At 45.1% G+C, this 21,813-nt stretch overlaps 1 protein-coding gene across 2 annotated transcripts in view; it reads left to right on the top strand.

Moving 5' to 3' along the window:
* Window positions 1-21,813, top strand: part of ZDHHC5 (zinc finger DHHC-type containing 5) — a 34,189-nt gene that overhangs the window by 8,702 nt on the left and 3,674 nt on the right. For both annotated transcript variants that reach the window (XM_025355745.1, XM_025355746.1), the window contains 8 exons: window positions 6,171-6,292; window positions 13,456-13,613; window positions 14,668-14,840; window positions 14,972-15,074; window positions 17,069-17,160; window positions 18,189-18,321; window positions 20,378-20,501; window positions 21,203-21,315. In XM_025355745.1, the coding sequence (XP_025211530.1) occupies window positions 6,171-6,292; window positions 13,456-13,613; window positions 14,668-14,840; window positions 14,972-15,074; window positions 17,069-17,160; window positions 18,189-18,321; window positions 20,378-20,501; window positions 21,203-21,315 (1,018 nt within the window). The remainder of the gene's footprint in view (window positions 1-6,170; window positions 6,293-13,455; window positions 13,614-14,667; window positions 14,841-14,971; window positions 15,075-17,068; window positions 17,161-18,188; window positions 18,322-20,377; window positions 20,502-21,202; window positions 21,316-21,813) is intronic.

Genomic DNA, 21,813 nt, shown 5'->3' with positions numbered 1-21,813 from the left:
TTGAGTTTGCATCAAAGAAATAGTGATCTTCTGCCCTAGAGAATCTTGAACAGAACAATTGAGGCCTTCCTCCTGGAACCCTAATCCCTCTCATTCCCTGAATTTGTCCAGCACTAAAACTAAGGAATGGTGCGGATCCTGTCTTAATTCTTTCTGTTTTCACTATTTGAGAGGCAGAGTGTCTGCTGAAGTAACCTTCTACCTCCCAGTTAGTTGCTAGACTTCATTTAGGATAACTACTTCGATGCTTATCTATCTTAGTTTAATCTCCTTTTTTGACTGGCAGAGGGGCAGTGCTAGGTAAGTGGGATAAGCACTCTTTGGGGGAGGTTAGGAGATTGATTCTGGTAAAGTCTATTAACCTTTGTGGACCTAAGTTTTTCCTGTCTGTAAGGAGAACGTTGACCTACAGCAGTTTGTTTAAGCAACATGACCCTTTTTCAAATTAAATCTTATGTACCAAAAAAAAAAACCCATAAAAAATAGGGCTGCTCTGGTTCAAGTAAGGCTGGCATGTAGAGGCCCAGCCCCTTGGTATGGTCTCTTTACCCTGTAGGATCCCCTGAGACCTTCTGGTGCTCCTGGTAACACCATTTGGAATCACTCTGAATTGTATCTTGTTTAAAGTCTCATCAAACTGTGAATTAGTCCATTTAAGGTCTTATTTTATCCATTTCTAAAGCTGGTAGGGAGGGGGCAGGGATAAGATCTCTGCTTCACGTGATTTTTTTTTTTTGAGATTGAGTCTTACTCTGTCACCCAGGCTGGAGTATGGTAGTGTGATCTTGGCTCACTGCAACCTCCGCCTCCTGGGTTCAAGCGATTCTCCTACCCCAACCTCCTGAGTAGCTGGAATTACAGGCGCCTGCCACTACGCCCAGCTAATTTTTGTATTTTTAGTAGAGATGGGGTTTCACCATAATGGCCAGGCTGGCCTCAAACTCCTGACTTCAGGTGATCCACCAACCTCGGCCTCTCAGAGTGCTGGGATTACAGTCGTGATCCACTGCGCCTGGCCACTTCATGTGATCTTCTAAGGGAAGGATAAAGTCAGAATTGTCTGGAAATCCATGATGGTCTTCTCAGGCTACCATCTATGATATAGCTTGCGGCTTTTCAGTTTCTGCCTCAGTCCTCTTCCAACCCTTTTACCCACAGGAAGTTGGCCAACCTCCATGGATTTCTCTCTGCCCGCCCCCCAACCTGCAGAGGTATTAGCACTTGATTTGAGTGGGAGCAGCCTTGTGATTTAGCACATTAATGGAGCAGTGGTTGTTCCTTTTCCTTCTCACATTGTTTTCTTATCCAGGAATAAGTGCCCAGGTTCTACGTCTCACATTCAGCTGGTTGAAAGTCTGGGTTACAGAGGTACCACAAATCAGGTGTTGTCAGAGAAACTGGATTGCCTACCTGTAAAGGGAGAAATTGTTTTCTCATAGAATCTTGAGGAAAGCATTTCTAAATGAGGATCCCCACGGGCAGGAAGTGGAACATTCATTTCAGCCTTCTCTCATCAACAGGGAACACTAGTCATATGCTCAAGCAATATGCTGGGCATGAGTGGAATGCATAGACCTATTCTTTTAGGAGCTTAGTGTCTCTGTTTTAAGTGTCCTTGAATCCCTAGTATTTCAGATAGGGGAAGGTAGAGCTGGAATAACTGATGATGATGATAATGATGGTGATAGTTAATGTTTTCTTTTGTCTTCTGTCCACTGAATGCTCAGTATCAAGCCAGCTAGTTTAAAAAGAATTCTAGCACTTTGGGAGGCCGAGACGGGTGAATCACAGGGTCAGGAGATCAAGACCACCCTGGCTAACACGGTGAAACCCCATCTCTACTAAAAATACAAAAAAATTAGCCGGACGTGGTGGTGGGCACCTGTAGTTCCAGCTAATCGGGAGGCTGAGACTGGAGAATGGCATGAACCCAGGAGGCGGAACTTGCAGTGAGCCGAGACTGTGCCACTGCACTCCAGTCTGAGTGACAGAGTGAGACTCCATCTCAAAAAAAAAAAAGAATTCTAAAGACTGGGAGCAGTGGCTTACACCTGTAATCCCAGTACTTTGGGAGGCAGGGGTGGGAGGATCGCTGAGCCCAGGAGTTTGAGACCAGCCGGGCCAACATAGTGAGACCTGTCTCTACAAAAAACAAGCAAAGTCAGCTGGTCATGGTGGCATGTGGCATGTACCTGTAGTCCCAGCTACTTGGGAGGGTGAGGCAGGAGGGTTGCTTGAGTCTGGGGGGCGATTTCAGTGAGCCAAGATCACACTACTGCACTTCAGCGTGGGTGACAGAGCAAGACCCTGTCTCAAAAAAAATGAATTCTAATACATTTTGAATGAAGATCTTTCTCCTTCATTCTCATATTTGTACTATGTAGCTGAAGTAACAAGGTGGAGAGTTTCATGTGGATTACCTAAGGCCTTGCATAGCAAAGTATTGATTGAGGCAGGATTAAAATCCAAAGATTCTTGACTCCTACTTTGTGTTTCTTTCTAAGAACTTAACCATTTTTTTGTAATAGGATGCGTTAGGGAGTGCTAGGAAACAGGGTTTCAGGAGTGTGGATATTGGAATCCATTCTCCCAATTTTATTTTTATTTTGTTTTATATATTTATTTTGAGACGGAGTTTCACTCGTATGCCCAGGCTGGAGTGAAGTGGTGCGATCTCGGCTCACTGCAACCTCTGCCCCCCGGGTTCAAGCTATCCTCTTGCCTCAGCCACCTGAGTAGCTGGGATTACTGGTGCTCACCACCATGCCCGGATAATTTTTGTATTTTTAGTAGAGACGGGGTTTTACCATGTTGGCCAGGCTGGTCTCGAACTCCTGACCTCAGGTGATCCACCTGCCTTGGCATCCCAAAGTGCTGGGATTACAGGCGTGAGCCACTGTGCCTGGCCCCATTCTCCCAATTTTGTTTGGCCTTGAAAATAGGAGTGCTGAATGGATGGGCGGAAGAACCTGTTCTACCTGAGATGGTAGAGGTCTGGTAGTCCTGTCAATGAGTCAGCCAGCCTTCTGGGCTGTGGCCACTCCCTAGGCTTTAGAGCTTTGTGATTATTGCCATAGTCTAAGGACGGGCCCCAACAACTCCTGTTCTGAGCTCTGGCCTCATCTTCCATCAAAGGCAACAGATTCAGACAGGCCACTTGGGGTGGTCACCTAGGAATCTGGCAAAGTACCATAGCAACGGAAAGCCTCTCCTTAAATCAAGCAGAATTTGGGATATGGCAAGAACAGGCTCTGCTCACACATGCCTCTCCTTGGTGGGGTGTTCCTTACAGTGCTGATTGGAAGCAATGGTTCTGTGAATCTAGGAGCAAATATTGCCCATGAAGTTGTTATTTGCATCATTTCTAGATTCTGGCACTGTGGGGGCAGACTTCATTTTGGCAACAGATACTGGAATTCCATTCCAGGATTACACACTTTATCTGGAACAAGTTGATATCCAGAAGGTTGTAGGGGTAAAGTTCATCATCCAGGGGTAAGAAATTGAGTTGCTTTGCTTAAAAATGAAACTGGCTGGGCATGGTGGCTCATGTCTGTAATCCCAGCACTTGGGAGGCCAAGGCGGGCAAATCGCTTTGAGCTCGGTAGTTGAGACCAGCCTGGGCAACATGGTGAAACCCTGTTTCTACAAAAAATTTAGCCGGGCGTGGTCATGTGCATCTGTAGTCCCAGCTCCTCAGGAGGCTGGGGTCGGGGATCACTTGAGCTCAGGAGTTTGAGGCTGCAGTGGGCTGTGATCTTGCCACTGCACTCCAGCCTGGGCAAGAGAGCGAGACCCTGTCTCAAAAAACAAAACTGAAGAAAGAGTTGAGTCAGAAAGATTGACATGAGCCTGCAAATGGTTTCATATCTTGTTCTTATTCTCGTTAGTTTCCCTCAGGGATGGAAACTAAGGTGAATATTTCTTTCAGAAGCTCAAGAGGCCACAGTGGCCAGTTGTAGGAATGAGACTTTTAAATCATGGGCACCTCAATGTTCTGAGGATTTAATTTCTTTTTCCCTTCTAATTATCTTCCCAGGCAGTAGGAGTCAAGTGAGTCACCCTTTCTCCTCTTCCCCAGGCGGAAATTGAAGTGACAACTTAGTACTAGGGAGGGGCTCTGACCTGGATGACTGGTTTTCAGTTTCTCTCCCTCCCTCTTAAGGAACCTAGGATATCAGGCTTTGGGGTGAGGCAGTGCAGGAACTCTTCTTTTTGCTTATATTCTACTCCAGACCCTGCCAATGTATGGAGATATCTTTTCTGAACCAAAGAACTCATAGAGGAAGAAGCTTCCATGGGGGGCTTTCTTTGAGGATAGTATAGAACTGTGACTGAAGGTCTGTTTAGTCCCTATAATTGAGGCCCTCGCTCCAGCTTCATTATTTTGTCTTCTAACTGTGTACTGACATATCAAGAGAACCAAACAGCTAATTGATATTTACTATCTAAAAAGCCTGGCATATAATAAATATTAAAAACTTTTTTTTTTTTTTTTTTTTTTGAGACGGAGTCTTGCTCTGTAGCCCGGGCTGGAGTGCAGTGGCCGGATCTCAGCTCACTGCAAGCTCCGCCTCCCGGGTTTACGCCATTCTCCTGCCTCAGCCTCCGGAGTAGCTGGGACCACAGGCGCCCGCCACCTCGCCCGGCTAGTTTTTTGTATTTTTAGTAGAGACGGGGTTTCACCATGTTAGCCAGGATGGTCTCGATCTCCTGACCTCGTGATCCGCCCGTCTCGGCCTCCCAAAGTGCTGGGATTACAGGCTTGAGCCACCGCGCCCGGCCTTAAAAACTTTTTAAAATGAATGGCTGAATGGAATTTGAATAAATAGATGGTGGTGGTAAAGATTTGTGAGATGCTTTGTGACAGTTTTGTCTCTTATCTTTAGTTTACTTATATCTTGTTAAGGAACTGAGTTCCTCCAAACTGCTCTGAGTCAGTGTCAGGGCTGTGCTTTTTGTTTTGGTGGGTGCAGATATCTTTTCTTCACAGAATCCAGGACTGCTGTGGATTATTTCTCTGGAATCATATGCTGTCTTGTCCTCCTGTCCTCTTCTTCCTTTCCTTCAGTGAGTTCTTCCTTTCCTTTGACTGGTCCAGATAAAGGGGACAAGGACAGATGCTGTCCTCATTCTGGAGATTAAGTTCTCAGCCACAAAGTAGATTAGAGTATTTAGCCACTGTCTTGGTAGTGGGAAGTTCTTCCTGAGCTGTGATGAGAGTGTTTGATACTACTGACAAAACAAGCAGCAGATCATGTTTTTCCAAAACTTCCAGCTCCCAGGAAATCAGCAGAGAAAGGAAGAGCTCTTGAAGCATTCCTATGTAGATTCATATCCTGAAAGAAACTGAGTTTAATTCTGGACTAGAGAATTGTTTTTTGGTCAAGAAAAGTTACCTTGAAGCATGTCTTTTGAGTTGATTGCTGTGGAATACTGGATATGTTTGGATAGTTTCTTTTTCCTACAAAATTGAGGACTTCTTTGGTCTGATAGTCTCTATCCTCCCCCATTCCTGCTTCATTTTTAGACATCAAAGAGTTTACTTCTGTGTCTTGATATCCATTCTCATCTGTGTGTTTTAAAAGAATTTCCCAACCTTAGGAACTGGCCTCTAGTTGAATAAACTCTCAGGCATATCCAATACAATGAAGAAACTTTAGGCACTTAAGTGGTTCAGAGTCACCTGGCAAGGGGGAGCGGGGGCTAGAGAGGTAGGTGGTATCCCATGCTTTGGGCCAATGTGCAGGTCAGTGGGACGTAGCTGGGATCGCGAAACCTCAGGCTGCTCCAGAGAAGGGAGTGTAGCTGGTATCAGTTACATAGTTAGTACCTAGTTCTCATGTCTGGTTAGAAAGGAGATAAGGACAGATCTCAAAACATGTGGCAAGATCCACAGGGTAAGAATGAATCTGAAGCACAAAGACTTTAGTGCAAGGGGTTAAGATGGGAGAGATTCTGAGTCTTGTACTTTTATCTAAAGTGAGCAGTTCCCATAGGAAGCTAGACTCACTTGGTGGGAAAGATAAAGATAATAATTTGGGGTGGCAAGGGTAAACCACACAAGATTTATCTATAGGTAGGGGGCTAAGTCTTTACTGATTTTTGTATGTATGGTTCGTGTCCAAAATATTAGAGGCAACCCCTCATTTTCTTTATTGTCTGTGCAGGTGTCCAGGACTAAGCCTGTATGTGTCACCTGCAGTGCCCATCTACAATGCAATTATGTTTCTCTTTGTGTTGGCCAACTTCAGCATGGCCACCTTCATGGACCCAGGGATTTTCCCTCGAGGTAAGATCTGCTTCTGTCTTAGAAGCACCTTACACTGCCTTTGAAAAATAATGATTTGGCCCTACGCAGTTGATCTTGGGCCTTAAGAGTCCTGGGATTTTGGGATATGAAAAATAATGATTTGGGCATACACTGTTGATCTTGGGCCTTAAAGTCCGGGGATTTGGGGATACTTTTATCCTTCTCTGATGATGAAAATCAGGTCAGGGCCTTCAGGAATATATGTCATCACTTCTAGTCCTATGATTCACTTTGGGTCAAATCTTTGAGTTTTAGTTATTTGTTCAGCAGAAATTTATTTAAAGCATATGGGTTGGATGCTATTTTTAGGTACAGTAATACCCACAGTGAATTAAGACACTTATAACAGTGTGATGCAGACTATAGTGGAGGCATGAGCAAGGTTCTGTGAGAATATAAAACATTGAGAACAAAGAAATATGAGAACATATTTTGCCCAAATAAATTGGGGAAATGCTTCTGAAAATAGGTGGGAAGGACTTTAACAAGTAGAATATAGGAGGGAAGGGCATTTTTAGGCAGAGGAAACAGCACATGCAGAAGCTTATAGCCATGAAATGGCAAACTTAGTAGGAGGATGTTATGCATGGTGCGACCAGAGGGATGGGAAGTAAACCCAGAGCCAAATTGTCAAGGACTTTATATACTAAGTTAAATAGATCATACTTTTTCCTTTGGATAGGAAGAGGTCTTTAATTGGAGGACTTAACATCAGTATTCCTTTTAGAAAAATAATTCTTATAAGAATTATAGGCCAGGCGCAGTGGCTTATGCCTGTAATCCCAGCACTTTGGGAGGCCGAGGCGGGCGGATCACCTGAGGTCAGGAGTTTGAGACCAGTCTGACCAACATGGTGAAACCCCATCTCTACTAAAATTACAAAAAGTAGCCGGGCATGGTGGCGGGTGCCTATAATCTCAGCTACTCAGGAGGCTGAGGCAGGAGAATCGCTTGAACCCAGGAGGCAGAGGTGGCAGTGAGCCAAGATCGCGCCATTGCACTCCAGTGTGGGGGACAGAGCAAGACTCCGTCTCAAAAAAAAAAAAAAAAAAGACAGCTACCTTTTGGGAGGCTATGGAAATAAACCAGATGAGAACTTGAATTCAAGTCTGGATTTAGAGATTTTTTAGTAGTAGACTCAACAGTTTTTCATGACTTTTCATGATTTTATTTGGCAAGAGAGAGAAAGTGGAGGAATTATCTAGAGTAGTTTCAAGGTTCATAACTGGAAGATAAGTTGAATACTGATTTTTATAAACCAAAATATGAGATACAAGAATGTCAAACGGGTTTGGAGGGAAGACAGAGAATAAATACTCTTAGACATGTTGAATTTGATATATTTGAATCAGCCAGGTAGAGTTACCCAGAGGGCAATTGAATAGTCAGTGTTGAAGACCTTGATTTAATAATCTTCATCCATGTGATATTTGAAGCAACAGGAGTAAGATTGTCCAGAGAAAATACTGTGAGATTATGAAAGAACTGAGGTTAGACCTGATCAGCACTGACATTTCTGTAATGATCAGAGGAGGAGGAAGAGGAAGGATTGAGTAAGAAGAGTTAGTAGGAGGAGAAATAGAACAAAGTGGGAACTAAGGAAAATTCATCAAGTAGCTGATGGTTGACAGTATTGAAATTAGAGAGCTCCAATAGTATGGAAACTCAAATTTCCCATTTTTTTTGATAACTAAGAAATAATTTTTTTTTTTTGAGACAAAGTCTCACTCTGTCGCCCAGGCTGGAGTGCAGTGGCGCGATCTCGGCTCACTGCAACCTCCGCCTCCCGGGTTCACACCATTCTCCTGCCTCAGCCTCTCGAGTAGCTGGGACTACAGGCGCCCGCCACCACGCCCAGCTAATTTTTCTATACCTATTTTTGGTAGAGATGGGGTTTCGCCACGTGGCCCAGGCTGGTGTCAAACTCCCAGGCACAAACAATGCACTCGCCTCAGCCTCCCAAAGTGCTAGGATTATGGGCATGAGCCACCACGCCTGGCCTGAAATAATTGATTATAACAAAAATAGATACATGTGTGTATGAGGAAGAGATACTGCTAAATTTCTAAGTTGTATAGGTTTGGAAGGCAGTGAGTGAGAAATGAGAAAACAGGCAATGAGTATCAAAATTACTCTTTTTTTCTTTTTTTTTTTTGAGACGCGGTCTCGCTCTGTTGCCCAGGCTGGAGTGCCGTGGTACAATCTCGGCTCACTATAACCTCTGCTTCCTGGATTCAAGCAATTCTCCTGCCTCAGCCTCCCGAATAGCTGGGACTATAGACTCCCACCAGCACGCCCAGCTAATTTTTGTATTTTTAGTAGAGATGGGGTTTCCATATTGGCCAGGCTGGTATCGAACCCCTGACCTTGTGATCCGCCTGCCTCAGCCTCCCAATGTGCTGGGATTATAGGCATGAGCCACTGCGCCTGGCCCAAAATTACTCTCTTAAGAAGTAAGCTGGCTAGGCACAGTGGCTCATACCTATAATCCCAGCACTTTGGGAGGCTGAGGTGGGCAGATCACCTGAGGTCAGGAGTTTGAGACCAGCCTGACAAACATGGAGAAAATCCATCTCTACTAAAAATACAAAAAATTAGCCGGGCATGGTGGCATATGCCTGTAATCCCAGCTACTCGGGAGGCTGAGGCAGGAGAATTGCTTGAACCCAGGAGGCGGAGGTTGCAGGGAGCTGAGATCTCGCCATTGCACTCCAGCCTAGGCAACAAGAGCGAAACTCTGTCTCAAAAAAAAAAAAAAAAAAAAAGTCCAAAGAAAAGCCATGAAGGCAGAAGTTGGAGTAATATCGTATGGGAGAAGGAGAGGGTTTTTTAGGATAAAGAATTTAACTTGTTTGTGGCGTGAAGAGATGGAACCAGAGGAGAGAGAACCTGAGATTGAAGAAAGGTGATAATTGAAATTGGACTTTTAGAGGAAGGAGATGCTTTCCAGTACATATCTGAAGGTTCTGCTTGCAGAAGATGTAGGCTCTTTCTGGAATAGGAGGGGAAAGAACCATCATCAGCGGACTAAAAGGTGGAAAGAAGATAAGTTGACAAAGGTTGTCACTGATGACATGTAGTTTTCCTCTCAAACGTGAGGTTATTTTGCAAGAGTGAGACAAGTAGTTTCGGGCTAGCAACTCTGGTAAGATGAAGTGTTTCTGAAATTCACTGTGGGCTGGGCATGGTGGCTCATATCTTAATCCCAGCACTTTGAGAGGCCAAGGTGGGTAGATCACCTGAGGTCAGGAGTTCAAGACCAGCCTGGCCAACATGGTAAAACCCCGTCTCCACTGAAAAACACAAAAATTAGCCCGGCATGGTGGCTGGTGCCTGTGATCCCAGCTACTTGGGAGGCTGAGGCAGGAGAATCGCTTGAACGGGGGAGGAGGAGGTTGCAGTGAGCCGAGATTGCACCATTGCACTCCAGCCTGGGCAACAGAGCAAGACTCTGTCTCAAAAAGAAAGAAAAAAAGAAACTCATTGTGCTTCCAAAGCCTGTATCATTGTGCTTCGTTTGTGACTTCCCTTCAAAGATTGAAGTGAGGGTGAGGGAAAGGAACTTTGTGTCCCTAAAGCCAAGGAAGGCTATTTTAATGAGCCTTTAATATTCATTCATCAAATATTTATTGATGTAATATGGAAGGCACTATGATGGTCATTTGGGGTGATGTTTTTAAGAAGGTCATTGCTGGCCAGATGCGGTGGCTTACATTTGTAATCCCAGCACTTTGGGAGCCCGGGGCGGATCACTTGAGGTCAGGAGTTCGAGACCAGCCTGGCCAACATGGCGAAACCCCACCTCTACTAAAAATACAGAAATTAGCCAGGTATGGTGGTGCACATGCCTGTAACCCCAGCTCCTTGGGAGGCTGAGGCAGGAGAATTGCTTGAACCTGGGAGGTGGAGGTTGTGGTGAGCCGAGATGGCCCCATTGCACTCCAGCCTGGGCGACGAGCAAAACTCCATCTCAAGAAAAATAAATAAGGCCGGGCGCGGTGGCTCAAGCCTGTAATCCCAGCACTTTGGGAGGCCGAGACGGGCGGATCACGAGGTCAGGAGATCGAGACCATCCTGGCGAACACGGTGAAACCCCATCTCTACTAAAAAGTACAAAAAAAACTAGCCGGGCGAGGTGGCGGGCGCCTGTAGTCCCAGCTACTTGGGAGGCTGAGGCAGGAGCATGGCGTAAACCCGGGAGGCGGAGCTTGCAGTGAGCTGAGATCCGGCCACTGCACTCCAGCCTGGGCGACAGAGCGAGACTCCGTCTCAAAAAAAAAAAAAAAAAAAAGAAAAATAAATAAAAAATAAAAAGGTCATTCCTTTCAAATAGCTCAGACTAGAAAGGAAGAGAGGAAGACACCTCTATAAACAAATACACTGTGGGCCAGGTGCAGTGTCTCACGCTTGTAATCCCAGCTCTTTGGGAGGCCCAGGTGAGTAGATCACCTGAGGTCGGGAGTTTGAGACAAGCCTGACCAACATGGAGAAACCCTGTCTCTACTAAAAATATAAAATTAGCTAGGCGTGGTGGCGCATGTCTATAGTCCCAGCTACTTGGGAGGCTGAGGCAGGAGAATCGCTTGAAGCCTAGAGGCGGAGGTTACTGTGAGCCGAGATTGCACCACTGCACTTCAGTGATAGTGCGAGACTACGTTTCAAAACAAACAAAAAATACATTGTGATAAGTTGTAAGAGTAATCAAAGAGATCATTTCTGGTAGATGATGATGTAGAACGATCAGACGTTTCAAAACAAGGAGCATGTCAACTGGGCATGCTGGCGCCCATCTGCAGTTCTAGCTACTTGGGAGGCTGAGGTTGGAGGATCAGTTGAGCCCAGGAGTTCAGGGCTCAGTGAGCTGTGGTTGTAGCACAGCACTCCAACCTGGGTGATACAGCAAGATTCTCTTAAAAGAAAAATAGCATTTGAATTTTTTCCCTTTAAAAAAAAAAATCTTTTTTTGAGACGCAGTCTCACTCTGTTGCCCAAGCTGAAGTGCAGTGGTGCCATCTTGGCTCACTGCAACCTCTGCCTTTCGGGTTCAAGCAATTACTCTACCTCAGCCTCCCAAGTTGCTGGAATTACAGGAGCGTGCCACCATGCCCGGCTAATTTTTGTATTTTTAGTAGAGATGGGGTCTCACCATGTTAGCTAAGCTACTCTGGAACTCCTGACCTCAAATGATCCAGCTGCCTCGGCCTCCCAAAGTGCTGGGATTACAGGCATGAGCCACTGTGCCTGACCAAAAGAAAAAAATCTTTTATTTAAAGATTTTAATAAGTAGTGCACATTCATTATGTACAAAGTATAAAAAAGACAAAACATTACCTATAATTTCACAGACCAGAGCTAACTACTATTGTGGTATATATCTTCGCAATATTTGAAGACTTAAAAAATATGTGTGTATATTTATGTATACCATGTATCTGCAGTATATATTTATGTGTGTGGTTTTTTTTTTTTAAGACAACGTCTTACTCTGTCACCCAGGCTGGAGTGCAGTGGCATGATCTTGGCTTACTACAACCTTTGACTCCCAGATTCAAGCCATTCTCCTGCCTCAGCCTCCCAAGTAGCTGGGATTACAGGCATGTGCCACCACCCCTGGTTAATTTTTATATTTTTTTGTAGAGATTGGATTTCACCATTTTGGCCAGGCTGGTCTTGAACTCCTGGCCTCAAGTGATCTGCCCTCCTTGGCCCCCCAAAGTGCTGGGATTATAGGCATGAGCCACCACACTCGGCTGTACAGTTCTTTACCTAGCATTTCTTGCCATGTAAATATGAAAAAATGCTATGAAAAGAAATCAGTAAAATTTGAAACTTAATTTTTAATCCCACACTATCATTTATTTAATTTTTCCTTCCCACATTTTTTTTTCTAGGTTAATAAAAAATAAAAATTGCTCTGGGTGCGGTGGCCCATGCCTGTAATCCTAGCACTTTGGGAGGCTGAGGCGGGTGGATTGCCTGAGCTCAGGAGTTTGAGACCAGCCTGGGGAACACGGTAAAACACTGTCTCTACTAAAAATACAAAAAATTAGCCGCCGAGGTGGCATGCGCCTGTAATCCCAGCTATTGGGAGGCTGAGACGGAAGTATCACTTGAACCTGGGAGGGGGAGATTGCAGTGAACCAAGATCACGTCCTTGCATTCCAGCCTGGGCAACAGAGCAAGACTCCATCTCAAAAAACAAAACAAAAAACAAAAAAAATTGCTAATTGTATATGAGAAGGCAAATAATGTCTTTTAAGTTTTGAAATGGGATGGTGGGTTTCTGATAGCTGAAAATTGAGAGAAAGGGCATTTATGCTTGTGCAACAAATAATACTGAAATATGTATATATATAGAAAATTCATAGAGTAGGGGATGACATTTTGGGAAGGGATTTGGTTTTTTTCTTTTTTTTTTTAAGATGAAGATGAAGTCTCGCTCTGTTGCCCAGGCTGGAGTGCAGTGGCGTGATCTCAGCTTACTGCAACCTCCGCCTCCCGGGTTCAAGCGATTCTCTTGCCTCAGCCTCCTGAGTAGCTGGGACTACAGGCGCACGCCACCACACCCGGCTAACTTTTGTATTTTTAGTAGAGACAAGGTTTCACCATGTTGGCCATGCTGGTTTTGAACTCCTGAGTTTAGGCAATCCGCCCTTCTTGGCCTCCCAAAGTGCTAGGATTACAGGCATGAGCCACCACGGTTGGCTGGGCAAAGGATTTGTGCCTGGAAAAAAAGGTTGATGTTAGTTCCTCTCTTGAATTGCTATAGTTCACTCATATAAATATAGATACTGAACTCTTATGTAAACTCATTATGTATGTGCTTTGATATGTAAATTATTTGTTTAAAATATATTCATATACTTAAGCCAAATAACACCAGCAGATGCATACAAGAGCTACCTCGAGTCATTTTATCTTGAACCTCACTTCCCAATGCAGAATAAATTGCTTCCTCATCCGTGTTCCCATAGTGTTGTATAAAAACCTGACCTCACAGTCTTATAGTTCCTAGTCCCTAGTCTCACTCATTAGAATGTGAATTCCTCAAAGGCAGAAGCTATATTTTAAACATCATTGGATCCCTAGCAGTTACTACAGTTCTGGCATAATTGTTTTTAATTGACTTTTCCTCTCTACAGCTGAGGAGGATGAGGACAAGGAAGATGATTTCCGAGCTCCCCTTTACAAAACAGTGGAGATCAAGGGCATCCAGGTGCGCATGAAATGGTGTGCCACCTGCCGCTTCTACCGTCCCCCTCGATGTTCCCACTGCAGTGTCTGTGACAACTGTGTGGAGGTAAGCACCCTAGGTGGGGTAAGACTTCATGCTTAACCTTCACTGTCTTCATCCTAACCATATAATAGATTCTTAGCTTTGGATGTGGTATAGTCCTGTCTAACTAGGTTGGCCACATGGTCCAGCTCTGTCACATGGTGTTAGTAATGACATAACATGAGAGGCAGAGCATAAATATCATTGCAGGAGGGAAGCTTTAACTCAGTATGGGCGTAGACTTTCTTTTTTATTTACTTATACTTTTTGTAGTGATGAGGTCTCCCTGTGTTGCTTGGACTGTCTCAAATTCCTGGCTTCAAGTGATTCTCATGCCCTGGCCTCCCAGAGTGCTGGGATTACAGGCATGAGCCATTGCACCAGCAGGGTGTAGGCTTTCTTGACACCAAGATTTATAGTTCTAGCCTTCTAGCTGTTGGCTCATCTTTGGTTATTTATCCTGGCTTTGAGTTTTCTCTTCCAGAAAATCATGCCGTTGCGTTTTAATTTGTTGTAGTTCTTTTCCTGCCTGTCCTTCTGTATCCCTTGTCCTTTTTCCATTCCATTTTCACTTAGCTGTAAGCAGTTACCTGCCAAATTCTCCATCTAATCCTCTTTTCTCATGAATCTTGATGTTTTTGCAAAGCCGCTGACATTCGTCACTTTTAGAGTTCCTTGGTCACATAGGATAAACTTTGAGAACTGGCCTTGGCCTTTTCATTTTTTTTTTGGAAGTGGGGTCTTGCTATGTTGCCCAGTATAGTGGCTATTCACAGGCAGTCATCATAGTTCACTACAGCCTTGAACTCCTGGGCTCAAGCCCCAGCCTCCCCAGTAGCTGGGACTACAAGTGTGCGCCACTACGCCTGGTTTGGCCTTGGCCTTTGACCAACCTCTGGAGGGTCTCCCTTGCAGATTTATAGAGCAAAATAAACTGGATTTAATTTTGGACTAATTGATGACCATGATCATAAATTACTAAAACCAAAACTTAGCTGCCATTTGTTTCTTTTCTTGACAGAAGTAATGTAATGCTATGGTCCAGGGATGCCTCTCATCTGTCTCTTTTTGTCCCTAGGAATTTGATCATCACTGCCCCTGGGTGAACAACTGTATTGGTCGCCGGAACTACCGTTATTTCTTCCTCTTCCTCCTTTCCCTGACAGCCCACATTATGGGTGTGTTTGGCTTTGGCCTCCTTTATGTCCTCTACCACATAGAGGAACTCTCAGGGGTCCGCACGGCTGTCACGTATCCTTCAAGGCCTTTTAGGTTGTGGGATTGGAAGGGGGAGGAATGAGGGCTGAAGGGAAAATGGCTGCAGTAGGAGCTGGGGAAAGTGAGATCATGTTGCTCTGTTCTCCTTGATTGTTTGGCATCAGAATGGCAGTAATGTGTGTGGCTGGCTTATTCTTCATCCCTGTAGCTGGCCTCACGGGATTTCACGTGGTGCTGGTGGCCAGGGGACGCACAACCAATGAACAGGTATGGAGAGAAGTGACGAGAGACCCCTGAAGAGCAGGGCATGTGTCTTTAGCCCTCTGATTAGTGTGCAGTGTAGTGCTTCCATAAAGAGATGCTTAATGAATACTTTTCATGATTATGTAGAGATTAATGGTAGGGAGTGAGGTAGTCCTAGTTCCTCATGTAAGCATAGAGGCCATGTAAGAATAGAGGCCATTTCTCACATATACACCATGGAATACTATGCAGCCATAAAAAAGGATGAGTTCATGTCCTTTGTAGGGACATGGATGAAGCTGGAAACCATTCTGAGCAAACTGTTTGAAGGAGAGAAAACCAAACACCGCATGTTCTCACTTATAGGTGGGAATTGAACAATGAGAACACTTGGACACAGGGTGGGGAACATCACACCCCGGGGCCTGTTGTGGGGTGGGGGGGCGGGGTGGGGGAGGGATAGCATTAGGAGATACACCTAATGTAAATGACGAGTTAATGGGTGCAGCACACCAACATGGCACAGGTATACATATGTAACAAACCTGCATGTTGTGCACATGTACCCTAGAACTTAAACTATAATAAAAAAAAGAAAAGAAAAGAAAATAAACTCTCAAAGAGATACTAAGACAATAGAGATAAAGGCTGAATTTTGCCCTAAAATATCTTTTTTTTGGAGACAGAGTCTCACTCTGTTGTCCAGGCTGGTGTCCAGTGGTGTGATCTTGGCTCACTGCAATCTCCGCCTCCTGTGTTCAAGTGATTCTTCTGCCTCAGGCTCCCAAGTAGCTGAGATTACAGGTGTGCATCACCACACCCAGCTAATTTTTGTATTTTTAGTAGAGACAGGGTTTCACCATGTTGGCCAGGCTGGTCTCGAACTCCTGACCTCAGGTGATCCACCCACCTCGGCCTCCCAAAGTGCTAAGATATCTTTTGTAACAAAATAATGTCTATCTCCAAAGAAACTCTTGGATGGTTTGGCATCATCACCTGAAATATCAATTGAGAGATCCAAACCAAACTGAAATTAGACAATATAGCATAAAGAATAAGATGATAGTTTTTTAAACAATACTCACCACAGAACTTGGTATCCAAATAATAGTATTCTTTATTTAGTTTGTCAAAAAATTATATTAATAGTTTAAAGTGTAGCAAGAATATATGTATATGTATATATGCGCTCATATGCATATATTTAAGATCTTCCTGCAAAAAAAAAAAAAAAAGAATAGAGGCCATTTCTTAGTTAACAGACATTTACTGTATGCCCATTGGATACTGGAGAATTTAGGCTCTCAGTTTATAGAAACAACAAAAGACTTGGGCTAGCCCTCAAGAAACTTATAGTGCTGCTTACAGGAAAGCAATGATTTTTGTGCATATAATAGTAGCTAACCTTAATTGCTTTTTTTTTTCTTTTTTGAGACAGAGTATTGCTCTGTCACCCAGGCGGGAGCCCAGTGGCTGGGGTGCAGTGGCAGGATCTCGGCTCACTGCAACCTCTGCCTCCTGGTTTCAAGCAGTTCTCCTGCCTCCGCTACCCAGGTAGCTGGGATTGCAGGTGCCTGACAGCACGCCCGGCTAATTTTTATATCTTTTTATGGTAGAGATGGGTTTTGCCATGTTGGCCAGGTTGGTCTCGAGTTCCTGACCTCAGGTGATCCACCTGCCTCAGCCTCCCAAAGTGTTGGGATTACAGGTGTGAGCCACCATGCCCAGCCCTTAATTGCTTATTCTTTATCTTAGTTTTCAATATTTAGAAAGCTATCCCATTTTATATGAGGAAACAGGTTTTGGGTCAGTAACCATGAGGTAGACCTAGGATTTGAACTAAGGACCCTGACTGTAGATTCCCTGCTCTTAACCATAACCTATATAAATTTCTTGTGTTTTACTCATTTGCATATCCCTCAGATAGTGAGTGCACAATAATTTGTAATAGATTTGTATTTTGGCCTTTGGAAGTCAAGGTCTCATCTTCTAACCTGGTATTTTTTTCCTCCCTCTAGGTTACGGGTAAATTCCGGGGAGGTGTGAACCCCTTCACCAATGGCTGCTGTAACAATGTCAGCCGTGTTCTCTGCAGTTCTCCAGCACCCAGGTACACCTATCCTTTTGGTCTAGTGTTTACCATTGGTCAGAACTTTTATCTTCTTTGGGCTTGTTCTGGTAAAGGAGGGGTCTGGTGGGAGACAGCCTTTAGGAAGGGTTCTCTATCTTAGAATGGTAAGTACCTACATGACCATCCTTTAGTGCAGTGGTCCGTAACCTTTTTGGCAGCAGGGACCGGTTTCATGGGAGACAGTTTTTCCAGAGATGGGGGCTGGGCCGGAGTGGTTTCAGGATGAAACTGTTCCACCTCAGATCATGAGGCATTAGATTCTCATGGCTGGGTGTGGCGGCTTACACCTGTAATCCCAGCACTTTGGGAGGCCAAGGTGGGTGAATCACTTGAGGTCAGAAGTTCGAGTCCAGCCTGGCCAATATGGTGAAACCCTGTCTCTACTAAAAATACAAAAATTAGCCGGGCAAGGTGGCAAGCACCTGTAATCCCAGCTACTTGGGAGGCTGAGGCAGGAGAATAGCCTGAACCTGGGAGGCAGAGATTGCAGTGAGCTGAGATCACACACATACAACCTAGATCCCTTGCATGTGTAGTTTACAACAGGCTCCTAGGGTTTGCACTCCTAGGAGAATCTAATGCCTCCACTGATCTGACAGGAGGTGGAGCTTAGGTGGTAATGCTCGCTGGCCCACTGCTCACCTCCTGCTGTGTGGCCCAGTTCCTAACAGGCCATAAACTGGTACTGGTCTGCAGCCCAGGGGTTGGGGACCCCTGCTTTAGTGGACACTGAATTCCATTGATATTCTTCAGGTATTAAGGTAAATCTCCTTTGAAAATTGAGAGTGAATAAGATACACTCTAAAGTGCTTTCCTTGAGCTAGGTATCTGCTCACAAAGGCCTAGTCTTGCTGCAGTCCTTCACAGAATCAAAGAAAATCTGTTTATTGCTAAGTAAGTGATGACCAAAACTGCAATTACTTTTGCACCAACCTGATAAAAATGCTTTATGCAAACTGTAGATACTTGAAAATAAATGAATGAAAGCTCTCTCTCTTGACACTTAGGTATTTGGGGAGACCAAAGAAAGAGAAGACAATTGTAATCAGACCTCCCTTCCTTCGACCAGAAGTTTCAGATGGGCAGATAACTGTGAAGATCATGGATAATGGCATCCAGGGAGAGCTGAGGAGAACAAAGGTGAGGAATTTAGGGAAGTCAAGCTAGATAACATGGAAAACTAACTCAAGGCAAAGGGATGGAAGCTTGCTTTAGTTTTCTTTTTTTCTTTTTTTTCTTTTGAGACAGAGTCTTGCTCTGTTGCCCAGGCTGGAGTACAGTGGTGCGATCTCGGCTCACTGCAAACTCTGCCTCCCGTGTTCAAGCAGTTCTCTTGCCTCAGCCTCCAGAGTAGCTGGGATTACAGGTGCCTGCCACCTTGCCTAGCTAATTTTTGTATTTTTAGTAGAGATGGGGTTTTGCCATGTTGGCCAGGCTGGTCTCGAGCCCCTGACCTCAGGTGATCCGCCCACTTTGGCCTCCCAAAGTACTGGGATTACAGTCATGAGCCACCGTGCCTGGCCTATATTTCTTACAGTGTTTATCACTTACTGATCTGTGTTAAAATTACTTTTATACAACTCTTGTTTTCTACATTGGATTTTTTCTTTTTTTGAGAGGAAGTCTTGGTCTCTTACCCAGGCTGGACTCCTGTGGTATGATCTCAGCTCACTGCAACCTCTGCCTCCCAGGTTCAAGCGATTCTCATGCCTCAGCCACCCAAGTAGCTGGGACTACAGGCGCATGCCACCATGCCCTGCTAATTTTTGTATTTTTGGTAGAGGCAGGATTTTCCTATGTTGGCCAGGCTGGTCTCGAACTCCTGACCTGAAGTGATCCACCTCCCTCAGCCTCCCAAAGTGCTGGAATTACAGGCGTGAGCCACTGCACCCGGCCCTACATTAGACTTTAAGTTCATTAACAATAAAAAATGAATTCATTAATTTCCATGTCTTCATAGGACTTAGCAGCTTACAGCTAGATGGTAGGAGCTAAACAAGTAGTTGTTGGTTTACATGGGCAAATAAGTGACAGAATTAAAACCTTTTGTAAACCTTTCTTCTGCCAGGTACAGTAACTCATGCCTATAATCCCAGCACTTTGCGAGGCTGAGATGGGAAGATCGCTTGAATTCAGGAGCTCAGCCTGGACAACATAGCGAGACTCCATCTCTAAAACAGAGTAAAATAAAAAATAGAAAACTTTTCTGGCTGAGCGCAGTGGCTCACGCCTGTAATCCCAGCACTTTGGGAGGCTGAGGTGGGTAGATCACCTGAGGTCAGGAGCTCAAGACCAGCCTGACCAACATGGAGAAACCCCATCTCTATTAAAAATATAAAATTAGTTGGGCGTGGTGGCCCTTGCCTGTAATCCCAGATACTTGGGAGGCTGAGGCAGGAGAATTGCTTGAAGCCGGGAGGTGGAGGTTGCAGTTAGCCGAGATCATGCCCGTTGCACTCCAGCATGGGCAACAAGAGCGAAACTCCATCTCAAAAAAAAAAAAAAAAACAAATTAGCCAGGTGTGGTGGCACATGCCTGTAATCCTAGCTGCTTGGGAGGCTGAGGCATGAGAACTGCTTGAACCTGCAAGCCAGAGGTTGCAATGAGCCAAGATCACACCACTGCACTCCAGCCTGGGTGACTGAGCAAGACTCCATTTAAAAAAAAAACAAAAAAAAACTTTTCTTCATCTAGTACTATACCCAAACTGATTCTTGTGCCTTGTCTTCCAGTCTGGTTTAGAAATATATGATAGGCAGTGGCTCATGTCTATAATCCCAACACTTTGGGTGACCAAAGTGGGGTGGTATTGCTTGAGGTTAGGGGTTCAAGACCAGCTTGGACAACATGGCGAGACCCCCGTCTCTACAAAATAAAGTAAAATAAATTAACTGGGTGTGGTGGCATGTACCTGTAATCCCAGCTACTTGGGAGGCTGAGGTTGAAGGCTCAAGGCTCAAGGCTCAAGGGAGCACTTGAGCCTAAGAGTTGCAGGCTGCAGTGAGCCATGATCGTGCGTGTGCCACTGTACTCCAGCCTGGGCAAGAGTGAGACCTTGTCTCAAAAGAAAAAAAAAAAAAGGAAATAACATGAGAATTGACTCCCAAATACCTCTCTTTTATACCAATTTAATACTTTGATTTGCCGTAATGCTCAATTTCCAAATCTGACTTTTCGCTCCCCTCATCAATCCAGTCTAAGGGAAGCCTGGAGATAACAGAGAGCCAGTCTGCAGATGCTGAACCTCCACCTCCTCCTAAGCCAGACCTGAGCCGTTACACGGGGCTGCGAACACACCTCGGCCTGGCTACTAATGAGGGTAAGGGCTGCCTTGATTTGTAAGATACTAGAACTAGGGGCAGGATTGAGAAGGTTATGAGCTTTAGAGGACATGCGAGGGCTGGGAGATATTACTTGTGTTGTGACTTTAAATACCCAACAGTTGGTACTTGTGCCACTTTGCAACTGGAAGAGAAGAGATGCCATTTAGCTATTGGCAGTGAATGGGACTTTTGCCGGGAAAATGGTCAACCTCTAGGCAGACCAGAGAACATCATAGGACCTTTTTGGTGCATTTACCGACCCTGAGTTCTGAGCTGGTTTGAGTCTTTAGTCTTGATTTCAGCGAAGGGTATATCCCTACCTTGTCCTCTACCTGTACTTAAGGAACTCTAGGCAGATAAAGTGAACCACTCATAGGCTAGACACAGTGGCTCACACCTGTGATCCCAGCACTTTGGGAGGCCAATGCAGGAGGATTGCTTGAGCCCAGGAGTTCAAGACCACCCTTGACAACATAGCAAGGCTGTCTCTACAAAAAATAAAAAATTAGCTGGGCATGGTGGCATATGCCTGCAGTCCAGCTACTCAGGAGGCTGAGGTGGGAGCCCAGGAGTTCAAGGCTCCAGTGAGCTATAATTGTGCCACTGCACTCCAGCGCGGACAGCAGAATGAGACCCTGTCTCTTAAACCAAAACCACCGCTTGTAAAGTAGTGCCCCCTTGGCCTTTTTTCTTGCAGATAGCAGCTTACTGGGCAAGGACAGCCCCCCGACACCTACCATGTACAAGTATCGGCCGGGTTACAGTAGCAGCAGTACATCAGCTGCCATGCCGCATTCCTCCAGCGCCAAGGTACTGAGTACTCTAAGAGGTGGGGTAATAACATGCCAACTGACTGGACACGGTGGCTCATTCCTATAATCCCAGCACTTTGGGAGGCCAAGGTGGGCGGATCACAAGGTCAAGAGATTGAGACCGTCCTGGCCAACGTGGTGAAACTCCTTCTCTACTGAAAATACAAAAATTAGGCCGGGCGTGGTGGATCACAAGGTCAGGAGTTCGAGACCAGCCTGGCCAATATGGTGAAACCCCATCTCTACTAAAAATACAAAAATTGCGGGATGCAGTGGCTCACGCCTGTAATCCCAGCACTTTGGGAGGCCAAGGCAGGCGAATCACGAGGTCAGGAGATCAAGATGATCCTGGCTAACACAGTGAAACCCTGTCTCTACTAAAAATACAAAAAAATTAGTCAGGCGTGGAGGCTGAGCCAGGAGAATGGCGTGAACCCGGGAGGCGGAGCTTGCAGTTAGCTGAGATTGCGCCACTGCACTCCAGCCTGAGACCTCG

Source organism: Theropithecus gelada, chromosome 14 (genome assembly GCF_003255815.1).
Source record: "Theropithecus gelada isolate Dixy chromosome 14, Tgel_1.0, whole genome shotgun sequence".
In the NCBI taxonomy this organism is placed as follows: Eukaryota; Metazoa; Chordata; class Mammalia; order Primates; family Cercopithecidae; genus Theropithecus; species Theropithecus gelada.
Note: the sequence above shows the minus strand (reverse complement) of the source record. Positions and strands in the feature narration are given on the sequence as shown.